Here is a 25,336-nt window from a genome sequence, read left to right on the forward strand (position 1 = left end):
GAATCTTGAATAACTCATTAGAGCTCTAATATCTGCAAATAATCATTAAATGAGATACTAAAGACAATTAAACATTAGTCTAGTGTTTAATAAAGTGAATTGATCCTTGTCCTGAGTTTCCTGTCAATCTTTTATGTAGACTTCAGTGTTACCAAATGTATTACTGAGGACCCAAGAAAATAAATAGTAAATAATAAATTTCTACACAGAACCAATACCAAAATAAAAACAAATAAACACAATTTAACAAAAAACATACAGTTTTATTATTTTCCTTATAGCTGTTAGCAATAGCTTAACTATAGCAAGCCAAAAATAAATACAAATTTTAAATAATTTTAACAGTATCATTCGACAGTAGATCAGTAGCATTTCACATTAATTGGGCAGAGAATCGAACACACAAAGAAATGGCTTCCTGTCTGAACCTTTAACCTTATGAAGTGATTGACATGGTCATTTGGTTGTTTTTTTATTTGTTTTTTTTTTAACAGAGCAATTAAAACAATGAAAAATCACAGCACATTTTTCATTGTAAAATTCAACAAAATCTTATATTTTGGTCTAATTGGATTAAAATACACAGTGGAAGCCATTGTGGTGTATTCAGACTCAGCCCAGCAGAAGCTTTTGGAAACAATGTTAACATGCAGCAAAAAAAACTGTAAGACATAAGGAAAATATTACAAGCAAATATGCATAAATATTCAAAATCAAACCTGGGAAAAGCAGGTGCCCTAAGAACAACCACAGGCAAGCTAGTTAGAAAAATCTCACCTGTAACATTTACATGTACAAAGAATACACTTTTTGTTGTTTATTTCAAAAAGGGTGATGTGACAAATGTCACATTTACTTTCCCTGACAGATGAGAAAGCTCGAGAACACTGTGCCCTCTGTTAACCCAGAGTGGAGCTTTCAAATCAAAATTATTTTCCAGCCTGTCAAAGCACTCAATCACCAATCATTGATTTAAAATACACGAGCAGCTCCTATTTCATCCCTTTGATCATTTCTTCTGATCCATTTACATGGAAGGTGAGCAGGCAGTGGTTAAGATGAAGTAGATCCAACTTTCTTACAAACGTTCACTCACACATACACTCGCTCCCTCCCACACAAACATCTTCCCCTCTTCATCAACTGTTAATTCAGTGCATTCATTTGTCATTTAACCTCCTCCCATGACTTCATTTCCCTTTGTGGCTGCGTTGCTCCCATGTGCTTTTGGCTATTGTACGGAGGCCTGGCAGGGCCACATAGTCTTTCTGGAAACGTGAGTTCGGTGTTCGCTGCCTTTTCCGCTCTCCCTGCGTGGTGAAGAATGCATCCTGAAAACGCATGCTTGAGGCTGTCGACTAGATAATGACAAATGAAAAACAGCAATGGGTGAGAAAATCCCCTCGAAGGAAGAGAATGTTTTACTTTTATGCTGTTTAAGTATCAAGCTTGCCTTTTGCCAGTAAGTCTAATACTTACAAGTCTTCGTTTCACCTTTTTAGGTAAGTCTTCATCTAAAGTATAGACATCTTCTCTTTTTGCCAGTACCTGAGACCCATCCTCAAACTCCACCTGAAATTCCATGAAAATAACAGTGCTCTATGAAGATATGCCTCATTCTGCTGAATATCCATGATGGACACCTTCATTATATGGTGGACTACTGAAGCTACAAGAATGCTTCCAACACTTTCCTCCCTGTAGGCGCCGGTTAAAGGGGATAGTTTCTTCATCACCCTCCAATATCTTCAAATGCATCTGGGGCCGTGATAAATTTGGTGCATTTATACCACATTCAAACTATGTCCTACTGCTCTAATTACTTACTAGTATTGGTAGGGAAAGCATGATGACCAATTCTGTGTGTTCTTCCTTTTTAAGGCTATTATTACAAGCAGTTCTTTCTAAATGTAATTTTCACATGAGTTGTTGTTTGTTTGTTTTTAACACATATCTGAACCAGTCAGTAAACACTTTATGTAACTCAAGGTCCTGTAGTGCTGCATGAATACTAATCTCTGAAATAGGAGCCAAAACAGTTCCTCTTAAGTGAGTTATGAGAACCGCAATCATTTCCTATTATTTCAATGTGGATACAATAAAAAGTCCTTCTCAGAATTATGAAAGAATAACTCCACTCTGAAAATGCCAATAATGGCAAAATAGAAACAACCTGGCAAAAAGACTGATTAATGATTTTTTTTTGTGTTTTCTGTTCAAAAAATTAACATTTTTTTTATTATCTTGAAGTAAACAGGCTGAAACTACGTTATATTAAAATACACCCTGACAATTTAAATCTCTTGTTCAGCCTTGTTCCCAAAATCTGACCCATCTCATGCACAGTGTGTGAGTCACAGATGCATTTGTGCATAACTAATGGTTAACGCTCAGCTCTACTAAATAAAACTTTAAGTGGAAACTGCACGACTCTTACCTTACTGAATATTTTAGTAAGTTTGAATAATGCAGATTGTCACCTCCTTGTTATCTTGCTGTTCTCAATTTAGCATCATACTTTCCTGTCCATTGGCTTTTGCCTGAATACCTTTTGGTCACTATGTACCTATCTTTTCATCCTTCCATCGTTTTCTATCTCATCTCTTGTGGAGCTATTCGATATCGGAGACTTTGTGACAATTATGATGTTGGAGATTTTAAAATTTTCTGCTTCCTCACACTGCCTAATTGCGGAGTTGATGGAACAATCTAAGGAACGTGATTTAAACTGTGAAACTGGACCAGACATCTTTTCTATCATTCGTCAAGGTTATGTATGTATAGTAGAGTACTTGTGTGTACCTGGTACATGTAAGAGACATTACAGCCCAGGTATTTGGCACCATAGAAGAGTCCATCAGGCCATTTAACTTGAACAGCTTCTCCAACTTCAGGAGGACCCAAAGTCAAACAGTCTCTGCTCTAAAAACACAAGGTAGAACAGAATGCCAGAACATGAATAAAAAATTCTTCTGAAACATGTTTAAATAATGGAATGAAAGTGGGAGGCACTGAGCGTGCTTTATTTTTGTGAGGTTATGTTATTGTTGGACTGAATTCAGGCCTTGACCATCTGTGTACAGCTTCTTTTTTTTCCCACACAATAACCGCTCTCCATAAAATTAAAAAGAAGAAACTTAAACTTATCCACACATGCTTTGTTTTTCTTGGGAAAAAAAACAACATCATAATTTTCAAAAAAAATGTCATTTGATAATTTCATATGTTATTACATTGTTCTATAACAAATACGAGTTGTACTTAAAATTTATAATGGTCTTAAAATTGATTTCTTTAAATCACTTGAATAATTTGCAGATGACATTAGAAATGAAATGTATTTTTGCATCAGTGTTCAATTATTGCTAACAAGTTGTTGCTGTCGGGGGAAAACAATCATTCCTTGGAGAGGAGTGAGAGGTGAACTCTGGCATTTCTGTAATCAAACATTCTCACCACAATATCCTCAGGGTAGGTATCGTTGGAGAAGGAGCCATCATCAAACATGACCTCATAGAACATCTGGGAGCTGATCTGGGTGACCTTTGAGCTGTAATAGCGCAGATTCTTGTGTTTGGAGATCACTGTTTGACCCAGTGCAATGGATGTCTCGCACGCACGTTGCTTCTAATGTGCACAGGGAGTTGTAATTATTCTTCTGTATGACAATAAATGCATTCAAACTAATAATTCTGTACATTTATTTCTTATATCACAAGTCACTCCTACATCATCACTACTTTCTTCTATAGCTTATAACTTACAGCTGATGGACTGCGGGATTGGTGTCTATGGCAGGTGATTGACACAACATATGGCCAGTCATCAGGCTCCATGATCACACCGGCAGCATGGGCGCAGGTCACATGGAAGGAGGTGGGACATCGGCCACATGAGCACTGGATACAAGCACCCGCCTGCCGCTTCCCTGCACAGCGCTTACGACAATAGATGCATCTCTACAAACAAAAACCATAAAACAACATTTAGCCAGAAGTAGAATTATTAAAAACTGCAATAACATACTCATCAGCTCACTCAAAGATGGGTGAATGGATAGACTGCAAATATCCTATTTTCAGCCTATTATCCCCCTTGCTGGAGTCTATCCCAACAGGTGGGACCACATGAAAGTAAAAAAAATCCACTTATGCCCACAGCTATGGACAATGTGAAGTGATCAATTGACCTAACTTGCATGTTTCTCAGGTGGGTAGAAGCAGAATAACCCTGAGAGAACCCACACAGACATGGGGAGAATATACAAATTCTGCACAGAGGAATTAAACCCAGATCCTTCTTGCTGTGAGGTGACAGTGCTGCAAACCATGCCAATGGTTGGAAGTGTCACCCAATGATGATGGAAGTTAAACTAAGACAATTGTTCCAGCATAGTTGATAAGATGAAGACTGATTAAATCTAATCTTTGTTCACTTTGCTTTGTAAAATACATTAAACCAACTGTTACTGGTGTCTTTGCTACAATCTGTATTTCATAAACGAAGAAATTCTAATAAGGAATAAAAAAAAACCCAGCATCAAATAATGTTTGTTTAAGCCAAGAACCGGCATACATCACATAGATTTCAAAACAATGTTTTATATACAGTCCAATATATTGTAGATGTCAGAAGTTAAAATGGGAAGTTGGGGAGAAGCCTCACCTCTAATAGTCAAACAAACATGTTATTTCACTGCTGTAGATATCATGAATCCCCAAAAATAAGACTATTCAGGTGACATTGTGGCACTTTTATGACAAACAAGTACTGTAATGGTATTTTCCCCTCACTTAAGGTTTATGAATGGTGTACTGCATGTGGAAGGGAGTAATACACATCCTATACACAAACACACAGCTATGCACACATGCACAAACGTAAACCCCAGTTTTCTGCACCAAACAGGCCATCAAGTCCACTTCCTTTGCTGTGATATCTCTTTCCTTGTCTAGCACGAATCCTCAGCTATTTCACAAAAGGAAAGAATGACAACATCCTCCCATTATAAGCCCACTTGCTCTCCATTCCTATATGACATGCCTCCCATCTCACTCCATTTCTTTCACTCTCCTATTAATAAAACATCCCTATGCTTTACATCTTCACTTCTTTCAAACCTCCTTTCTCTGATGGCACATTTCAACATCAGTTTATTAAGCCCCTATTTCTGGGGATCCATATTTCTTGAGATACAATGATAACATGAGACAATAGATACTATAATTTATTAACCTAGTCAGCATTGACTAGATTTCATACAATTGCAGAGCATGCTTTGTTTTCACAATTATCAGCTTACTTTATTTAATTTACCTGTATGTTGAGGATTAATAAGTATTGCTAACCAGGTTCAGAACAGTAATTTTTCTTTTAGAAGACGTAACCCTTCAATTACAGTAAATGGATGATGAAATCCCTCCTTCCAGTTTTGCCATGTCTTCTGAATGAAGAAATTTTTGCTAGGTGACTAACTTGGATACATTTCCTAAAACTTTTTCCCACACTTGCTCTATTATAAACAGCAATGTACTCATGAATCTTGTTGAATATCTGGAACACCCCATATAACATGGTAAGACTGACTGGTGCAGTTGCTGTGTGGAGGAGTGTGCTTGGGTGCATAAAAGCAAAATGTGTCTTTAACAACACTTTACCAATTAATGTTGGTTTATTTTCTTGTGAATTTTTATGTGCGAGCCTCACCCACTTTTCCCCAGGTTTGTGCCTCCACCAGGATGTATTTGGGGGCCTGTGTTGAGCCATGCATGAAGAACATTCCCAGAGTAAATTATGAATGCGTGTGTGTGTGTGTGTGTGTGTGTGTGTGTGTGTGTCATAGTGAATTATGAATGCACTGGGCTGCTGCAGGGGCAACGGGTCCAATGCAAACGTCAAAACACATAGCAGAAAGCATAAAAAATTATGATGTGCAAGAAAAAGGTTTCGTCTCAAATGTCAATTAGGATAAAATCTGTGTCATTACTACACAACACTTCTTTGCTGTCACACAATGTGTGAGGGGCTTAGTAATTAATGAAGCGTCCTGTGCTATTTTTACTTTTAATTTTTTTAATGCAAGAGGATGTATAAAAGAGGCCCATCCATTTTGTCTTCAACTGAAGCATGGGTTTATCCCAAAAGATCTGCCATCTATATCAAACAATTAATTTATTGTATTTATTGTTCTAATAGGCTGAAAACGTATTGTAATGAGAAAGGTGTTGCGTTGATTCAGGGAACGGGAACTTCCCAAGCCAAATGGCTTCTACCCGTCAGCCGTTTGTTTCGGATGTTGCTGATGTTGCAGATGAGATGAAGGTGGTGAAATCTGTGGATGTCCGAAAAAATAAACTAGAATTTATTTTTTTAAATTACAGTTAAATAGATTCACTAATAAAATGGTTCAGGTCAGGCATGTCCAAAGTCTGGTCCACAGGCCAATAATGGCCCATGGTCATTTTTTAAAAAGGCGCATACATGATATCTAAAAATGTGTATCTTTGGCCTGCCAGACAGTACACAAATTGACCCTGCAGTTCCTTAACTCATTGAGGGAGTATTGTGCAACATGTCAGTCAACTACCCTAAACCTTCAAAGTACATGGTGATGCTAGTACTCTTGATTGAGAGGGGTTGTCACTCCAGAGAGCTCTACACATGCTTCAAGCCCACACTTAGGCTGCTCGAATGAAGTCTACTGCGACCCTTCAACTAGAAAGTTGACAATGAAACTGCAGCTTCCAGGAAAAGAGAAAATTACAATATTTTTACACTGAAAGTTGGAATAATTGCCTGCCTGACTTGAGATGAGTGTGTTTCCTTGTTAATATTAATGCTTACTTCCACATGATTATGCATATTACAAGCTCTCCAAGAGCGGCAATGTTACCAAATTGAAGGACCTCAAACACAGGCTGAATATGCAGACACAACACCATGACGTGAAGTGGCTTTTAATGTGGAAATTGGACAACTTTTGTATTTAAAGGTACAACCAATGCAAAAACGGCCAAAAACGAAATGGATGGTTGGATTATTTTGGTTGACATAGCAGAACAGCTGAATGTGATGAAGGTCGGCGTTCAAGGAAAAGATGCAGTAAGTCGTTTTCAATATTGTCATCAGGGCTTGTTGGCCCACGGACACATTCAAATTTTTAATCTGGCCCACCCTCCAAAAGTTTGGACACACTTGGTTTAGGGCGACCTTACAGAATGAGAATCTGAAATTCAATAAAACACATACTGTGTATTAAAATGACTTATTTTTAGTGTCTCTCTCCAATCTTTTTGGTTTAGGATAATGGTTGATACAGACACTGATGCAAATTTCTATATAATTTTTAATTGGTTGAGAGAGTCTAAATCTATTACCTGATTATATATGCGTGTTAAAAAGCTAAATCTTCATTTCTATACATTTACTACATATTGCTTGAACGATTGAAAAAAAGAAGCAGGGAACGGACAGGAGTTCACCTCTGCTTTTCATCTGTTTGGATGAATCTCTCTAATACTTTGTTTTCTGCTGAGCTATCATGGTGCCTGCAGCACAGAGCTAACTATAGTGGCAGCATGTCAGGTCTGCAGAGACACACTCCAGCTTTCTCATTAAGCAAACACGCGCACACATAGACAAACACCCGCACATTGCCATACACTCATAAACCTCTAGCCCCTCTCCCACCCACCAGTGGTTAATTATCTAGCTTTGATTGCGGGCATGTTCGTCTCACATTGTTAATTAGAACTGTGAACACTTTATTAATTACAATGAGCCATTCCTCAAGGACACATTGAATTTCAGCACTGTGTGTGTGTGTGTGTGTGTGTGTGTGTGTGTGTGTGTGTGTGTGTGTGTGTGTCTCCTCACCAGTTTATATCGCTGTATGGGGATCTTACTGGTGTCAATGGGACTCCTTTTGGCTTCATCACCAAATCTCACTTCTGGAAGTGTTACAGCACACATCACATGGGCCCATCTATATAAATACAGGCATAAACAATGAGATCTATTATAACAATCACAGATGCACACACACAGAATGCAAAATTAATTTGTCTGACCTCTAGAGATCAGAGATGAGTATTCACAGATAATCAGAGAACAAAAGACTATCTCACTTGTCATTTTGGGTTTTCTTCAGCGCTCCACCTCTGAGGTTACAGAGACAGCATTCCTGAGAAAAAACAAATAATAAGTGCACACATGAAATACAAAAGCTGCATTGTGTGTAGCAACAAAGATAGCCGTTTTATGTTTTAGAAAAAACACAAGGAGTATTTAAACTCCTTGTGGTAGAGTGGCTCAGCGGTAGAGCATGTGCCCTCGGTAGATCGATTCCTGCTCCCGCCCAGCGACCCAGAGAGTGAGCTGACAATGGGAGGTGCCGGCTCGCCTCCTGGTCACTGCCAAGGCGCCCTTGAGCAAGGCGCCGTCCCCTTTACAAGCTGCTCAATTGGGGCGCACCCCAAGTCGTTGCCCGTCACCCTGCCTCCCCATGCACTGTTTGATGTTGTGTGTACTAATTGCATGCTTACAGACCCCTTGTGTGCTGTGGTTGTGTTTCAGGCGCCTGTACACACACACTAACACAAAAATGTGCATCAGAGTGGAAAAGTAATTTCCCCATCTGGGAATCTTTCTTTATGTTTTACATACAGGCTACGAAGGAAATGTCCCAATTTCAATAGTTACAACTACTTTTCATGGTTAGATTAAATGTATAATTTGGTAAAGAATATATATATTCTTTACCAATACCGTATTTATGGTGTACACACACACAAACACACACACAGTGAAAAACTTTCTTACTGCTGTAAAGCTCCCTTCTGTACAGCGATCACACGACCACTGTTCACTAATGTCACTTGCAGCAACACCATAGCAACCTAAAGAAAGAAAGAAATTATAAACATCAGAGGCAAAGTAAAAACTCTGTTTATGTTCAAATATACACACTTAAAATTCTTCATTTTATCCTGATGACATATCAATATTCCATTCACGAACAACATTTTAAACCCAGTGGTTTAAAATATACCTAGGGGTAAGTATATAAGCAGTTACAAAGAATTAAGTGCCACATTCACATTATTTCTGTATATTTTCAATGCAAAGATGGTTTTCTTGGAGGCAGAAATGAACAATGTTACAGCAAAACCACGATGGAAAGCTTTTTCTTGTGTATGCACTTGTTGTTAAGTAAGAAAAACTGTCAACCTAAGAAGGAAACGGTATATTTATGTGTCTTTGTTATTTGTTCCTGCTCAGTGCTTTTTCTTTAGTCATTTGAGTAGCAAGGCTTTTTAACCCTGATGTCAAGGCTGAAAACACCATAAAACTTAAGAGTAGAATGAAAAACAAAGCTACTGCCATGGTGTTGTTTAGCTTTAGTATATGTCCTTGGTGTCACAGAATATCACCAAAAAACAAATACTGAAGCCCTGAAATGGAAAAATATTTTTAATTCAGAAGTAAGACAGATGTATTTCTTCTTGAAGCTGACAGCTGCTTTATATCAATGCACTAGATATTTGAGACCGATAAGCTGTGGGCTTTTTTTTATTTTGCAAAAATAAGTCTGTACACGTGAGCATGTCTCTTTGGCTTTCCCCAACCATCCATCAACAAACCAAACAAAGTCTGCCTCTCCTCTTTTTCCTGACTCCAGTTTAAATCACAGCAGAAAGGGACAGAGGTATCAACTTATTCTTATTGAGTCTTAAAAACCAACCTTGTGGCTTTTTCATCAGAGTCAAATATATTTCCTCTTCTTCTCACGCATTTCCATACCTCCTCACACTGAGAGAAAGTAGTGGTATGAACATTGCACCCAGAAGTTAAGCATACAGTCTATACATAACTTCTAGACTCTCCAGAGTGACAAATGATGTGGGATTACCACTTGACACAGAAGAATAGGAGGGATTGAAACCAACACAGGGAAGCAGTGTTACTTTAAAGCTATGGTTTTGGGACCATGTCCTCGCTTTTGAAAAGAATGTGTCTTTTCTGCCAGGTAGAAGGTAGAAGCTTGAGATCCTGACAGAATGTGTGCACACTGGGAAATACTGTAGATCCAGGGCTGTTAAAGTGTGGGACTAAAATATAACACAGTTATCGCATTTGTGTGTCAACTGAAACGGAAATGCATGGGGGCGGCTTCATTGTGTGTGAGGACTTGCTACACTGGCTTTGGTTTTTGGAGAGGAAGCACTTGTGGTGAAGACAGAAGATTCACTCTCATTTGGCTAACGATAGACATAAAATACTCCATACCACAGAAAGGAAGGGGGCAGAGTGGGGGTGGAATATTGAAATAGAGCGGAGCACCATAATTTAAACCCACTGACCCCTTTCTGATGACATCAGAGAAAAGACAACACCGAGAAACAAACCATGAGATTAGATGAGATAGTGCTTTATTGATTCCCGTGGGGAAACTACATTCGCCCAGCCTATTAGTGAGAAAAACTGGGCCACTTCACCTCGATGGGGCGCTGCCACTTAGAGCGGGCGAGAGAAAAGAGAGAAAAAGGAGGACAGGTCAATGGGGCGGGGAGAGGGTGAGAAAAAAAAACTCTTCACCATGCTTCCAATAGGAAGCATTAATGAAGACTGGCAAAAAAAAAAAAAAGCCCCTTATTGCTACCAATCACATGACGGGTAAAGCAGAGAGCAGATGCATATACAAGTTATGTCTAAAGTCCAGTATTTATGTATGTGTGCTCTGTTAGAAGTCCTTGGTCAATGACACTGCCAAAGAGTCAACAACAGGTGTCAGCCAAGGGAGAGAACACCTCTTGGCCTTGTTTCCTCAGGTGGAATTTTTCGTTATCAGCTGCCAACTGATAACAAGGGGGGGTGCATAAATAAGGGGCGAAAAAAGATGGCTTTGGATTCGAGGGACATAACCAATTCAATCCTCTCTATATTCCTGCTGGGCTCCCCACTTTCCCACTACCCTGCGCAGGGCAGTGAGCTCCCTCGAGACGTTATCCATCTTGCGATTATCACTAGAGTCTGTGAACCCACTGCCCGGCCCACGTCACCTAAGAAAGGTGGGCAGCCTTTGGACTTCTTGGTCTGCTGCCAACTTTCCAATTTTTCTGATACACCAGGGCAACACTCACTCTGAGAAGCCAAAGCCCAGCTATCATCAATCCAAACAGATAAAGATCTTCAAAGTCATTCACAGAAATAACCACCAGACTCACAGCCCTCCGTATCTCCCAAGAGTCCCTCATGTAACCCACAGCAAATGTCTCGTCAAGACAGATTCCCCAGACCAGCATTCCTTGTCAAAAAGATTTTATCAATTGAGCTGAGACCCCAGCTTATTAATTCCATAAACGGTCCAGATGGTTTCGAAGAAACAGTCCAGACAAGACAGAAGAAGCAGTGATGAGAGTTAGAGGGAAAAACAGGAGACAAGGAGGAATATTTCTCATTGAAAGCCGAAAGAGAAGGTGGGGTGAGGTAGGCGGCAAATAGATACTACAATGTTTGGAAACTACAAACAATACTTAAAACATTTCACTCACACAACTCTATCAAATGCACACACAACGTATGTGGACATACTTGCATGGACTTGAAGGCAACATCCCTGGCAATAGAGCAAGGGGGAGGTGCCATCTTCCTGCAGTAGAGGGTTAGTCGGCGTTGGGGGGCAGTTATGCTCCCGGAAAGAAAAACAGATCTCTGGGACTAGGGGTTTGGACCTTGACAGAGTAGAGCCATCCTTTAGAGTTGAAGATTTGTAGGAATCCTTAGGTACTGATATGCTGTTTTCTGCTTTGTCTTCACCCTAAATAAAAGAAACATTTTTAGGGGCTGGCTCTCTAACAAGACAATAAGCTGTAGAAAAACCATAAGAAATGAATCATTTTAGCGGGGCCAGCTTTTTTTCCCCATATGTTATGATTTTGTTGTGGTTCAAATACAATTGAATTATACACACACCGAAAGGAGCAAATTACTAAAATGTTTTTTTTTCTGAATGACAATAATGCTGTGCTTTCAACAATAGCAGATATTGTATCTCTGCTGTAAATACCAAATCCATTTGGATGCAATGCGGCAGACCAAGAAGAAAATAACACACAAAAATGATACTACAGCAGCGTGTACTGTGATCACGGTAAGTGATCTTAAATTTATCAGCAACAGTAAGAGTTGGCTGACACCGAGTGATGTGAAGTAGGGATTGTGTTAGCACTGAGATTTAAGTCATCAGACACAGCTTTCTCCAAAGAGGATTAGTCACTGCTGGTAGAATGGAAATCCGAACAGAAACAGACCCTGTGCAATTGTGACTTAATGGGCCAAATCAAAAACTTCAGCTGTATCTAATCTATTGATTCCTCCATCTAAAGCTCACTGACGAGGAGATACAATCATATCTCTATGTGATTATGCCAAAGTCTGCAATATACTTTATATTTAATGGATTCTGGGGCAGTGGCAGGAAGGTCCCAGGTTGCATTACACCAAGGGCTTTTCTGTGCAGAGTTATGATGTTTCCCCCATGCGCAGGTTCTTCTCATGGGTTCTGTGGCTTCCTTCCACCACTAAACACAAGTAATTTATGTGAATTGGTCACTCCAAAATGTCCATAAGTATGAGTGTGTCTATGTGTGGGCCTGTGATGAGCTTGCATTTCATCTGAGGTGTACCACACCTTGTCCCTGTAGTCAGCTGGGATGAATAAATTAATAGGTTCTCATAAACCCATAAAGCATTGTGAATTTATGTATCAAGTAGTATATTTAACTCCCTTTACCTGATAGTAGGGCATGAAGAGCGTACACACGGCACAGTATGGCTGCATGGTGGCTGCATGTGCATTGTAATCTCTCTCTGCTGTGAAGCAGTGTTTTCTGCTCTGCCACAGGTTGATGAGGGGCTTCGCCCACGCTTCCATTTCAGGCTCATCCTCCTCTGCCATGTTTGCTTCAGGGGGCTCTATGTGGAGATCAACAAAGCTTTATTGCCATGCAATCGTGTTAATACAAATAATACCCTGTCAAAACAAAACATAGTCCAAACTTTTTCCTTAGGTAGTTTGTTAATTAAGCCTGGTTTCAATCTGGAATGATTGTGGGACCTGATTGTCTAAAACACATTACAGTACACAACATTCATATGAGTGACTTCAATGGTATGAATAAACTTGCAGGGAAGTCAGATGAAATCCATCCATACCCTAATTAACTAAAGCATTTCCAATGAAAAGCAACATGTCCGTTTATGGATTTATACGAAATGATTAAAAGCTCTCAGCATCATAAAATAAGCCTCTCATAGTCATTGTCATTTCATGGTCATTCTTACTCAGAAATAAACAACTAAATAGGATTCTCTATTATTAATCCTTTTTCACAACTATGGCGATGATGAATGTGTGTGTGTGTGTGTGTGTGTGTGTGTGTGTGTGTGTGTGTGTGTGTGTGTGTGTGCGCATGAATTAGTAAGCTTCAATTGAGAACCCTCATTCTCAGTATTAAAACCATGAAAAACAGTGAACGTATCACCGAGCCATTTTACTGTGGTAAGCCTTAGAGTTGAATCTGTTTAGTTTATGTGTGCATTGACGTCAGCAGAATCATTTGGGGAACATAAAACTTTCAAAGTGAAGAGGAGGGTGAGGTGGGGACTGCAGAGAGAAATGATTCAATAGTTATAAAAAGCTACACTGTGGGAGTAACATTAATGTTGACATTATTTAACAGGCAAAAAGTTTGTTGTTAACAGTGTTAAAACAACATAGTCGATTGTATTCATTCTGGACTAATTTGCTACTTGGTAACTGCATGAACATTTAACAAAGAAAATATTTTTAAGAGTGCCTTAAAATTACAAACCCTCAAAAACAGCAACTTTCTTCTGGCTCACAAGAATGCACCCAACAGAGGTCAGGGGGTTTCTGGCCTTGTGCCACCCACCGTAGACCAATGAAACAAGAAAGGAAATGTTCTTTAGTTGGGGTTTTTTGGGACATGGCTCTTGGCTTTGAGTTTGGGGATGCATCAGTGTGAATGAGCCTTTTAAAGGCTAATCCTTTGCAATAATTTTCAATGAACTGTGCAAACTTCATGTATGGGTTTGTGTGTGTTTGTGTGTGTGTGGGTGCACACACCATCATCACTGGCAGTCTGCTGTTTAACTGCAGTGGGTACAGCCCTTGCAGTAGGTTTCCTGAGTGGATGACGCCAGCTCTTAGTTGTTATCTTCACTGACAGCATTGGGTACTTGCAGTGGAAATAGACATCATTGAAAATCATAAGAGTGCTTATAATCTATATTTGTATAGCACTTGAATGAAAGACTAAAATGTATGATTGTGCGGAAAAGGATACTCACAGCACACACTTCCCCAGGTTCCAGGCCTGATTCATAATACTCATATTTATTTGTTTGATTTACTTCCTCATCATCAGATAAGTCACTACTGCTCTCTCCCTTTGCACCACTTTGATTCTCCACTTCATCACCATCAGATCCCTCTTCTTCCACGTCAGACACCCCATCTTGTTTTCCCCCCAGTTCCACAGGTGAAACAACACTGTCTGAGTGAAGATTTTCCTCTGTTTCTTTTTGTCTTTCCAGCTCCCTACATAAAGATGGGGCTTCAGACTGGTCCAGTTCACCTCTATGAACCTCATAATCTCCACCAATGCTCAGTGGCTCCATTGCATTCACTATAGAGGTGGGCTTCAGCTGGGCCCAAGTTAAAGGCCCACCTTCCTCTTCCTGGCTCTTTGACTCATGGAGGTCTGGATTCTCCAAGTCAGTTACCTCTTTGAAACGAGGTTCAGTCCACATTGTGTAAGGTAGGGAGTCGTGAGTGAAGTCAGATGGCAGATCAGGGTTCAGACTTTGGGTGAGTACTGCTGGACTCTGGAAATTTAAGTTTTTCCAGATGCTACTAGAGAATGGTTTTGGCTCTGTGTATTGGTTATGGTGACTAAAGTGTGAAGGAGAGCAAGTAATGTGGGTCTGTAGTTGTGATGTCAAATGACCATCACTTTTAGAGCACAACGGAGAGGAAGAGATAGGGGGATTATTACTTGGGGTACCTGTTAAAACAGGACCCCTACTGCTCAGATTTAACATACTGTCTCTATGACCTGATTTCTCTGTGTTGTCTTTACTTTTTAACTCTGTAATTCTGTACTGCTGGTCTGTTTGCAGTGCAGTAGTTTGAACTTGCTGGTAAGAGGAAACATCACTCTGTCCAGCAGGAACATGATCCAGCTTTGTGTGATCATTTTCAGCAGCAATTTCTGGCCTTTGCAACATTTCACAGACACCACCAGATGTTATTTTGTGCATAGCATTGGCAGTTAAAAGAGCTGTGCTCCCTTCTAAACCAGACACTGCTGATCTTTCACAATTATGTAGAGAATCTAAATTCCAGTTGGTGGTATTTTCTACTGGAGGAGGTTCTTTTGAGTCAGTTTCTCCATCTTCCTGTTTGGATCCATGAGAGGATGGGGAGCCAGTTGGCGTTTCCCTTTGCAGGACAGGTGCAACCTGATGATTGCACATTAAAGATCTTGTGACATCAGTCATCACATCATGAGCTGGGGTGAGGGAGGGCATCTCTTGGGTCAGCACAGGTGGCAAAGGGCAGAGTCCGACCTTATCGGTTGGCTCAGGGGTGAGATGAGGCATATCCACTGCATTCTTCTGTAGCAGAGGAGGTAAAAGATTTCCCTCACTGCTGCTTTTTTCTAAACTGCAATTGCATCCTGAAGGGGAGAAGGAGCCACAGGATGTACAATAATCTCCCTCTACTGGCTCAGTCTTGAGAGCATAAAGTGTTGCTGTGTTGGAGTGTAGACTGATGTGTTTTGGATGAACAACTGTGTCCATCTTCTCTGTTTCAGTAGTGTTGTAATTCTCAGTACCTGTGTCCATGTTGCTCTCAGTGTTTGGTGTTAAGCTTAAAGTGGCTTCTGTGCACACAGAACTAGATGCCTGGGCTTCAGAATCAGGAGGACACAAGTTCACCTCAGTCTCAGCAAAAGCGCTTGTTGTGTGGGAGGACGAATGGAGATTGCTGCGCTCCACAGAAAGAACCCTGATTGAGCAGTCCTGAGATGCTAAAAGGTCATGTGCTTCAGGAGAGCAACACCTTGACTCATTATTTCCAGGCTGCATCCTTGTGGCCTCAGGCAATAGAGAGAGTCCGTCTGCAGTCCTATTCATGACCTCTGACCCGGAGGGGTGTTTTGGGTCGATATGAGTTTCTGCATCTTCCTTTAAGTAATTTATCATACATGAAGCTGTTGACTGAATAGGACTGTGGTGAGAGTGCTCCTTATCAGAAAGTCCCAAAACATTACTCTCTACACGATTTACTTTTACCACACAAATCTGTCTGCAAGGACCTGTTGAGGATAATGGGATGCAAAAATATTAACTACCATAATTTTGTAGCTCTTGGCTGTAAGAAATACATAAAAATAAGTATGCAGATATAATTTTTGAACTCTGCAGTTCAAAATGATATTCAAAGTCTAGCAGTGATAGAATCTAGACTCTTACCAGAGAGTTGAGCAGAGTTCTGATTCTGGGTGTGCTTTGAAATGGCTTCCTTTTTACTCTCCTTCTCCTCTTCCCTGGATGTTGTCCCCACCACAGATTTTCGCACCTTCGACCCAGGCGGACCACCCAGGCCTTTCCTCTTGCTGCTGTTCAATGTTAAGCTGTCATCCAGGCCAACAGGCTCTTCTGTGGTTCTGAGGCGCTTGGAGCGCATACGAGAGTGGCTGCTTCTGGAAGTAGGCAATAAGGTCAATAATCAGGAATATTGTGGTGTCGAAGACAAAGATTTTTGACTTTTGTGGATGCTAAAACATTTCAAGACAAGTGGATTATAAAATGATTTAACAAAGAAAACAGAATTAATATTGTCACAGTACCCTTTATTTGTAGGTCTGGTCTTGCGTCGCCTCTGCAACCAGCTCTGAAGCTCTGGCGTTGTACTGGGAGTTGCATGTGTGTGGTCAATCGGGGCAGAATCTTTACCCAGCATCCAGTTAGGATACCGATCAGGTTGAAAACGTTTAACAAAAGGTTCCATGGATATCTTTACCATGTCCCTGCTACATGTGCACTAGAAGAAAGAATGAGAGGACAAATACTTCCTGTATTTCATAAAACACAAACAGGCCCCAGGCAAAGTCAACTTTTCACCCTAAACTATAAATTATCCGTTTAACATGTTGTCACAATTTTGTCTGTTCAGATCTGTCAGCCTTCCTGAAGTGAAATGGGTAACAATTTAAGGAAAATTGAAATGTTACCTGTGTGGCCACTTTTCCGTAGTCTATCCAGCGCACTGTGGCAAAGTTGGTGGACTCCGCACAGTTAAAACCATGGTTGAAACCAGCATGGTAGCCATATGGGAAAGTAATCATGAACTCTCCAGCCTCCTGAGTAATCTAGACAGTGAGAAGGTCAGGAAGAATGTCATACTAATAAATGTGGGATAAACTTCCTTTCGGCTCGTCCCGTTAGGAGTCACCACAGCGTGTCATCCTTTTTAGATAGAAACTCATATTTGTTTGGCAAAGTTTGTTTATGCCGGATGGCTTTGCCTCCATAGGGCTGCAGATGCCGGTGATTGAACACAGGAGCACACATGCAAATCATGCGCTTAACCACTGAGCTACATCCCCGGCATACTAATAAATTAGCTACGACAAGCTTTGGCATTCAAAAATCAAGTCAACCAAAAATGAATTAAACAAGCTATTGGACAAAGAGAAAAAGAAAAGTAAGAACAGGAACAATTTCTGTACCTTATCAAAAGGAATGCCATACTTCTTTAGTGTGGAAGGAGAGATCAGAGTCATTTTGTGACGAAGAAAAGCCTCACACCCCTTGAAACTGCTGGGAAAGAAGCCTGACAAAAAAAAAAACAAAGCGCACTTTTACCAATTATCCACAATTATCTTTTTGTCGATCAACTAATTGATAAATAGGGCTTTGATGCACTGAACCTTTGTTCACTGGATAGCTGTTTGCAACATCATAGCACAAAATAGTCTACTGGGAAATTTGTGTGAAATTTTTGGTTAAGCTTTCATCCTTTTTCAGTGAGCCAATGAAATAATAAGCTTTGTAAGCTCAGACCTACAGGTCTCATTTTACATAGCCTTACCAAGGGCTTATCTATGCAAGCTTGAATTTGGCTTTTACACTTGAAACACTTGTACTTACCGAGTTGAAATTGTAACTACATGCATTACAATTTATTAAGTCTGTTAATCATTACACGATGGATGAATTTTCCTACACTTTTTTGTAATTACGTCAAGTACTATTGTCCAGAACCTGATGGGAAAGAAGCCTGACCAACTTCTAGAAGCACTTTTGTTGGTTTGATCAGATCATTACATTTTGTATCTTTAACCAAGACATTATGTCTAGTACTCTCATTGCACGGTGTAATTGTTTAATGAAAACTCCTTCTGCAAGCAGCTAAACGTTTTTTCACCACTACCACTTCTGTATGCATGGAAACCAGGAAGAGAATATGACTTAATATATTACCAGTAGCCAAACGCTCCAGTCTCTTCCCATGTTCAGGAGGGATGGCATACCTAAGACACATCAGACAGAAAGAATTACTGTGTTTGTCAGGTTTTTTACATGTATTGTTGACTCTCCCTCAACTGTTAGTTGAATACAAGTTTTCAAGGGTCCTTTACAGTTTCAAGACTGCCATCAAGTGGTGGATAACTGAATGTCTGTAGGCAAGCGACTTCATCCAGTGCTGCACTAATGACAAACATAAATCTGCAAAAATGTGATTCAATGGTACCCAGTGAAAATGTTGAATGTAATTTACTGCTAAATTTACGCTACTAGCTTTTCCTGCAGAAACACCAAACTATCATTTAAAACACAAAACATAATTAGCATATTTCACTGAAAGACCGCATTTCAAAATTTGAAGACGGCTTCTAGTCTGATAGAAATACAATTACACCTCTCACTATTATTTAAATCAAGACTTAAGAGAATCTTTCCGTCTTTTTTCTGGATTTTCATGTCCCACATTACTGACGCAATCTCAAAGTAAACTATTGCCAACGTTTCCAGTGAAGACCCTAGACAGTGTGACAGTATTCCCTCAAGATTTGAGTAGGCAATCCATTTGACTAGCCCCATGCACCCTAAGTCAATGGTATTTCTACTGTCACATCAGCCGTCAGCTTAATAGAGCAGAGTGTGTGAGTGAGAGAGACAGTGAGAGAGCGAGAGAGAGAAACTCAGGTAGAGGTGACACCTTTAAGCTGCTCCTCTTCAGGGACGACATGTCAAAATACAGTAGCAGCAAGATGAAAGGGTGTCAGTGGTACTGCACGTTTGTGTGTTAGATGATTTGGGTATGAATGTGTGCGGGTACTTGACACATTCGACTGCTCTTTATGAATGTACAGTATGTGTGTTTTTCCTGTGTGTGTATCACCGTCTGGCTGTGACACCGGTCCCTGTAGGGTTACAGGGCTCACTGCTCTAATGAGCACAACTCACTTCAAGGCAAGAAGGAGGGAGAAACGGAAAGAGCCAAGCTGACAAAGAAATAAAAACTCAAGTTTGACCTACCTACCGGTACATTCTTCACCTCCTTGAGAACCAGCTCATTCTCCATGGCATAATGCATGTGCTGTGCTTTTACAAAAACTAATTAAATTGGTGTAAGACATATTCTAATGCTGACTCAATCATTTTATTTGGACCTTTGGTCCAATCATAGTATTCTACAAAATTTGAAGATCATTCATTAAAGTATCAAATGTTTTGTCAATTTTGGAAAATCTGCCATCATTTTCAACCTTATCTTCATTTTGTCATTTCTCTTTAAGGGTAACTTAGCACCAATTCACAAATTAGTAAATAATACATTGAGTCAGTTTATCCTTAATAGTACACCATCAAAATCAATCATAAACTTACGCATTCAGAGAACACATACTCCTACCCACGCGGTGTAATCTCTACTGTTCCAGATGTTTTACCTTTTCTTCTCTCGGTATTATTTGGAACAGCCAAGGTATAGTCAACCACCACCACTTCCTCATCATGCCAACAAGCAATAAAATAACCAAAGGATGTACAGTATGCACCAATAAGGGTGCGTTATTTAAAAGATGTTAAAGATGAATGAGCATGACTTCAACGTCCATTCTTTCGCTCTCATTCACACAGGGATTTACTTGTGAAAAGGGGAAAAAACACTCACAGACCATCACAACAAAATATAAACATTGAAATTTGAAGAAAACTGAGCTTGAAAAACATACTGTTATCCCAAATAAATAATCAACTATCACAAAAAAGATGTTTAAATTTTTTGAAAATAAAAAAGAAATTTCATTTTCTAAGAAGATATATTCAATGCAATCGATGTAAATGTATTCAATTCAATCATATAAAGAACATGTTATGTGAATATTTAGCTCACTATTTTGACAAAAAAATCTAAAGCTCAAATAAATACAGCAACCCATGCCAATGTCATGCCAACGATAACAACACCCACCTCTGCTTTAAGAGACATTTCTTCCAGTATGAACTGGGTGACAATCACTGACCCCTAATAACTTGTCATAACACCAAAGATTTACATGTTTAATCGTAAGAGATGGAAAAATATTCCAAAAGGGTGACACCTCCTTTCAGTCATGATAACTGGTTAGTGAGTTGCTGCAGGATAACAGCGAATTGTGTCTTTTGATGAAAGCACCTTCAGAAAAATTAACGTGCAAATAAAAGTGATTTTTTTTAAAAAAGCTGTAACTGTAATAGTAAAACCAGTGCTGCAAAATCAGCTTAACAAAATATCACACCACTCATTTTGATTGAATTGTTCTGCCTGATTGTTGCTCCCTCCACCACACTAACCAAGACTTGGGCTCGCCAAAGTGGAGGTAGTTGATGCTGTACAGGTCCATATCTTCAGTGTGCCAGGAGAAGGTGGTCTTCCACATTCCAAAGTATAGATATGGAGTGTTGACTCCCTGAATGGACACACCACAGTCCTCCTCAATAACATCCAGGATTGAGTTCAGATGGCCAATATTCCACTCTTCCACATCCTAAGAGATCAGACACAACAGTTAGGTAGGCTGGGATTTCAAACATCAGACCTGCAAGTATTATTTCAATCAAACCAGCCTACATAAACTGTAGAAAAACAGACTTTAATGAAGTATAACTGAGCTGCTCCAGGCCACCACAAAGTAAGACACTCACTGTACGACTGAAATATGCATAAGGGAAAAAGATGTTTCAATTAATATATCAACACTGTGATATCATTGAAGCATTCACTGTGGAGTGGATTTTGTAATGCTGCTTCTATTTTACAGACAGTTGTCAAGTGTGCCTTGCCTTTGAAGTGTTGATTTTGAAAAATCTTGCATGGGTTTGAGGTCTGGCTTTGAAATTCAGTAGTATAATATATGAAGATGAAAAGAGGTTGTTCTTGCTTACGGCCACACTGACAGTGATCTCTTTTCAGCAACTTTGCGACACACAACTTTCGCCAATTAACAATTAGGATCTTTGGAAACTCCACAAAAATTCTACTCGGCACATTGACCCAGGTGAGTGTAATGCAAATGACCTTTATTAGCATATGAAGGCTCAGTAAAACTCGCATTTCAACGAACCCCTTTGACACCCTCTGGCATTCCCAGCGACCATTGTTGAGGGGCCAGACGGGTCTTGACAATGTTGTTGGAATACACTATTGCCCAGTCACATGACCACACCTCACAGGGTTAAGAAGCTGAGACAAGACCAACCTCCACTAGAACTGAAGAATGAGAGAAACATCTCGAAGGAACTTTTTAAAGTCCAGTGGATTGATTTAAAAAACTTGGGATGTTTTTCAAACAGCTTGGTATAAACTCTCCTAACTGCAGAATCAACAAAGAACTAAAACTGTAAAGAAACTAGATACATTTAAGCTAAACCAAAACAATCCTATAAAAATCAAATAATAGATGACAAAAATGAATTCATAGCAGAGCTAAGGGGTCACAAACCATTAGAAAGCTAAGTAAGAGGATGAAAACTCATTTACCTCATCATAAAGGCTGCCACTGACGTCAGCACCATATATGGGTGAGACAAACGTGAGGTTCTTCCAATATTTCCTCTCAAGATCCTCATAATTCAGGTAGCGAGGTGTGCAGTAGCTGTTGAGAATAAATACATTACATTTTGCAGTAAGTGTGTAAATAATGGTGGAAAAATATGAAACAACTCCATGATATTTACGTGTCACTGTTTGCTAATCGCCTGAACTCCTGCACGGTTAGAGGCTTCTTCTGGATGTTGTACTGAGTGAAGAGCCCCGACTGGCCGTAAACCATCTGTTCGATAGGAGCATCAATCATCAAATCGTCTATGTCGTCATAAGTCCGACGGGGTTTCCATCCCTTTGGTGGAATCACCTGGAGGACAAAGAGAGGAACAAACAAGTGCTGCTGTTAAAAAATTAGGTTTTACAATAGAATAGTATAGAATATATACTTTATCAATCTACGTCAGGAAATTGTTAGCACACTGTAGATCATACGACCGACCACAAACAAGAAGGAAACTATGACATACCAAATTTGGGGTCATAATCAAGTTTATTATTAGTTTGTGTGTGTGTGTGTGTGTGTGTGCGTGCGTTCGTGTGTTACGGGCCTGTACTCACATATGACTAACTGAACAAATAATTTCCTCTACAAGGGATTAATAAAATTGATTTAATTTCATTTTCTTTGTATTTCATGGTAACCACAAGTGGAAATAATACCTACCTTAGCTAAGCCTGCACGATGTGCACCCTGAGATTCCATATAAGCCAAATACTGGTTAAAGTCTTTGAACTCTTCCATAGTGGGCCTGAAGGTCATAATCTTGCAGGTGGGGTTTGCAGGGGTGAAAACCTCTGCTCCCGCCATCCTCCCACCTCACCAGATTTAACCTGGAGACAAAAACAACATCAAATTAAATCTGCACTCGTCCAGTTACTGTGAAACATATATAAGCAGTATTTCATCTTTTTGTTTAAACTCTTAGCGATTAATTTAGAGCAAAGTCATTTTTATTAAGTCTACTTATGGCAGAACATAAACTGAAGTTAATTACAGGCTTAATTAATATAAATTCAACTTCCAAATATACCACGCTGTATTTTTCTTAACTAGACACTTAAATCAGACATTTTATTTTTGAATACCTGTTGCAGTAACTGACACACTTAACGATTGATTATAATATCAACCTAGCATAAGGATTACTAATTTTAGATGGAATGTGATACTATTTGTATTCGTTTTCTAATAACTTGGTGCACATTGAAAAAAAGTGTTCATTTATAACACAGCATATAATTTAAGGAGCAAAGAAAGCAGTCATTGTACTGTAGACATGTTCACCACTAGATGGAACTAGAGATTCACAAAATGTCGATTTGATCCTTTGATACTTGGTGATGCCAACAACCCCGTTTGAGATTTATGTCCCATCGACCCATCCCACTCCCAACTCTGACTTAATGTGCACCCAAACAAAGGATCACGGTGCCCCCCTGAGAAGAGGCCTCGTGTTTATTCGATAAATTCTGCAAAGCGCTACTGTTATTACAATGTCATGCAACCCTGATTATGTAACAGCCAATTGCTGACTGAAATGAAACATTGAAAAAGACCACATACAGTGTTTGAACAATTTGATTATAGCCTTAATCGTTGTTCCGAAATAAAAAAACAATCGTTTCTAAACCTGGATATCCATCGCCTAATATTTTCGGCCTGTGGGTTACATGTGTGCCCTATAAACCCGAGGACAAATAGATCTCATCTGATTTGTAGTTTCGCTGATAACAGCAATGTCGCCTGTATCTTTGCAGATCTTTATTGTTTGTCGAGCCTACCAACCAGCCAAGTAGCCTACGTTTTGTTATGATACAAAGTAATGGCTGATCATTAGCGAAGCCTGTGAGCTCAGCTAACGTACGCTAGCCAACTACTGTTTATATATACACTATATTTGTTGTGTACTCGTTCACGTACCCTTCAAACGCATTCAAGAGTTTTGCCTCGACTGCACTTTAGAAGTTTCCTGATGCATATATAGGTACCGATTAAGCTAATTCAACAACCACATTAGCTAACTTCTCAGTGCACGAGTCAAAGGGGTTTAAATGTCCCTCGCTAGGAGGCTGCAGATAGGCCTGTAGCCCCTACGCGGTGCGACTTAGTGTGCTATAAATTAGCAAATACGATACGAGTTTAATACATATATAATTTGTGGATATCACACAGGTTTAGAAACATGAGCAATGACAAAGCAGAAGGTCTAAGATGTCGAGTAACAAGAGTGCGGTTCCAACTTACTTTGCACAACGCTAAACGTTAGCTGTTGATAGCATCGCTAATTTTGCACAAAAGTCAAGAAATGTATGTCGCGTTGGGATAAATATAACCATTCTAGTTAAACCGTACAATTCTCACGAGTAGCTCACGAGTAGTTCTGAAGAAAGCGTGGCGTATTTTACCTTACTAGAGAGAAACGGGTTTGTGTTGTTGTTTATCCCTTTCCTTGTTCGTCCAGCTGATTCACATGACAGCTGCTCTGCTCGCTGCTGCTTCGTGCCCGGATAAGGGGCTGTGTTCCAATTCGGCCGCGCGTCTTCTTATATGTGGCAGTGTGCTGAGAGGCTCAGCCGTAGGGAGGGCGGTAGACCTATCCGGACACGCACAGATCTGCGATCAGCTTGCTTGAGTGGATCGATTGAGTAGTCACATGCATCGTTGATTTAAGTCGCATCAATCGATGGCAAGCACTCTTAAATGCATATAGTATTTAAAATAGCGCTTTTATTTTGTTTTATTTTCTTTTGTCTCAGTTTAAGAAAAGTTTATTTAAAAGTTATTACGTTTAGAATTGTCATAGATTGTAGACTAATATTTACAGATAAATACCAAAATGCCATAAAATAATTGTACCACTCTAACAGGTTAAATTCTTTGTTTGTGAGGAGTCTATGGTTAATAACACTCAGCATTATTTTTGAATCTCAAAGATGTACGTCACCAGACTTTGAAAGATTTTTCATGGTATCTATCCAAATATTTGGATTTTACTCTATTAGAAAATTGTTGAAAATGCAACATTTACAGTTCTATGCAAACTTACGAACAATAATGCTTAGCTTGGTTACTGTTTAAGGTTTTTTTTTAGATAGATAGATAGATAGATAGATAGATAGATAGATAGATAGATAGATAGATAGATAGAT

General features: G+C 39.5%; 1 protein-coding gene across 6 annotated transcripts; it reads right to left on the minus strand.

Annotated features, from left to right (window-relative positions):
• Window positions 1–251: 251 nt before the first annotated feature.
• Window positions 252–24,744, minus strand: kdm4c (lysine (K)-specific demethylase 4C). Of its 6 annotated transcripts, none has more exons than XM_068321221.1 (22): window positions 24,593–24,744; window positions 22,851–23,017; window positions 22,318–22,493; window positions 22,121–22,235; window positions 20,935–21,128; window positions 18,577–18,626; window positions 17,823–17,926; window positions 17,325–17,462; window positions 16,941–17,134; window positions 16,564–16,790; window positions 14,374–16,406; window positions 14,150–14,261; window positions 12,794–12,975; window positions 11,593–11,818; window positions 8,821–8,897; window positions 8,127–8,182; window positions 7,876–7,984; window positions 3,765–3,959; window positions 3,457–3,627; window positions 2,803–2,922; window positions 1,480–1,572; window positions 252–1,358 (listed from the first exon to the last, which is right to left on the minus strand). In XM_068321221.1, exons 2-22 carry the CDS (start codon window positions 22,992–22,994, stop codon window positions 1,191–1,193), a joined length of 4,884 nt encoding a protein of 1,627 aa, XP_068177322.1. In that variant the 5' UTR covers window positions 22,995–23,017; window positions 24,593–24,744; the 3' UTR covers window positions 252–1,190. The 6 variants fall into 6 exon arrangements, with proteins under 6 accessions (XP_068177322.1, XP_068177324.1, XP_068177326.1 ...); XM_068321223.1 differs by having other exon boundaries at window positions 3,457–3,624; window positions 16,564–16,793; XM_068321225.1 differs by having other exon boundaries at window positions 1,495–1,572; window positions 16,564–16,793.
• Window positions 24,745–25,336: the final 592 nt, after the last annotated feature.

Source organism: Antennarius striatus, chromosome 8, assembly GCF_040054535.1.
Source record: "Antennarius striatus isolate MH-2024 chromosome 8, ASM4005453v1, whole genome shotgun sequence".
NCBI lineage: Eukaryota > Metazoa > Chordata > Actinopteri > Lophiiformes > Antennariidae > Antennarius > Antennarius striatus.

Excerpts from the sequence above, each read along its gene's own strand:
- kdm4c (XM_068321219.1), bottom strand. The coding sequence starts at position 22,994 with ATGGCGGGAGCAGAGGTTTTCACCCCTGCAAACCCCACCTGCAAGATT. Across the intron at positions 17,135-17,324 it reads ACGGAAAAGTGGCCACACAG|TGCACATGTAGCAGGGACAT; the intron begins GTAACATTTCAA and ends TCTTTCTTCTAG. Across the intron at positions 3,960-7,875 it reads CCATACAGCGATATAAACTG|AGATGCATCTATTGTCGTAA; the intron begins GTGAGGAGACAC and ends TTTTGTTTGTAG.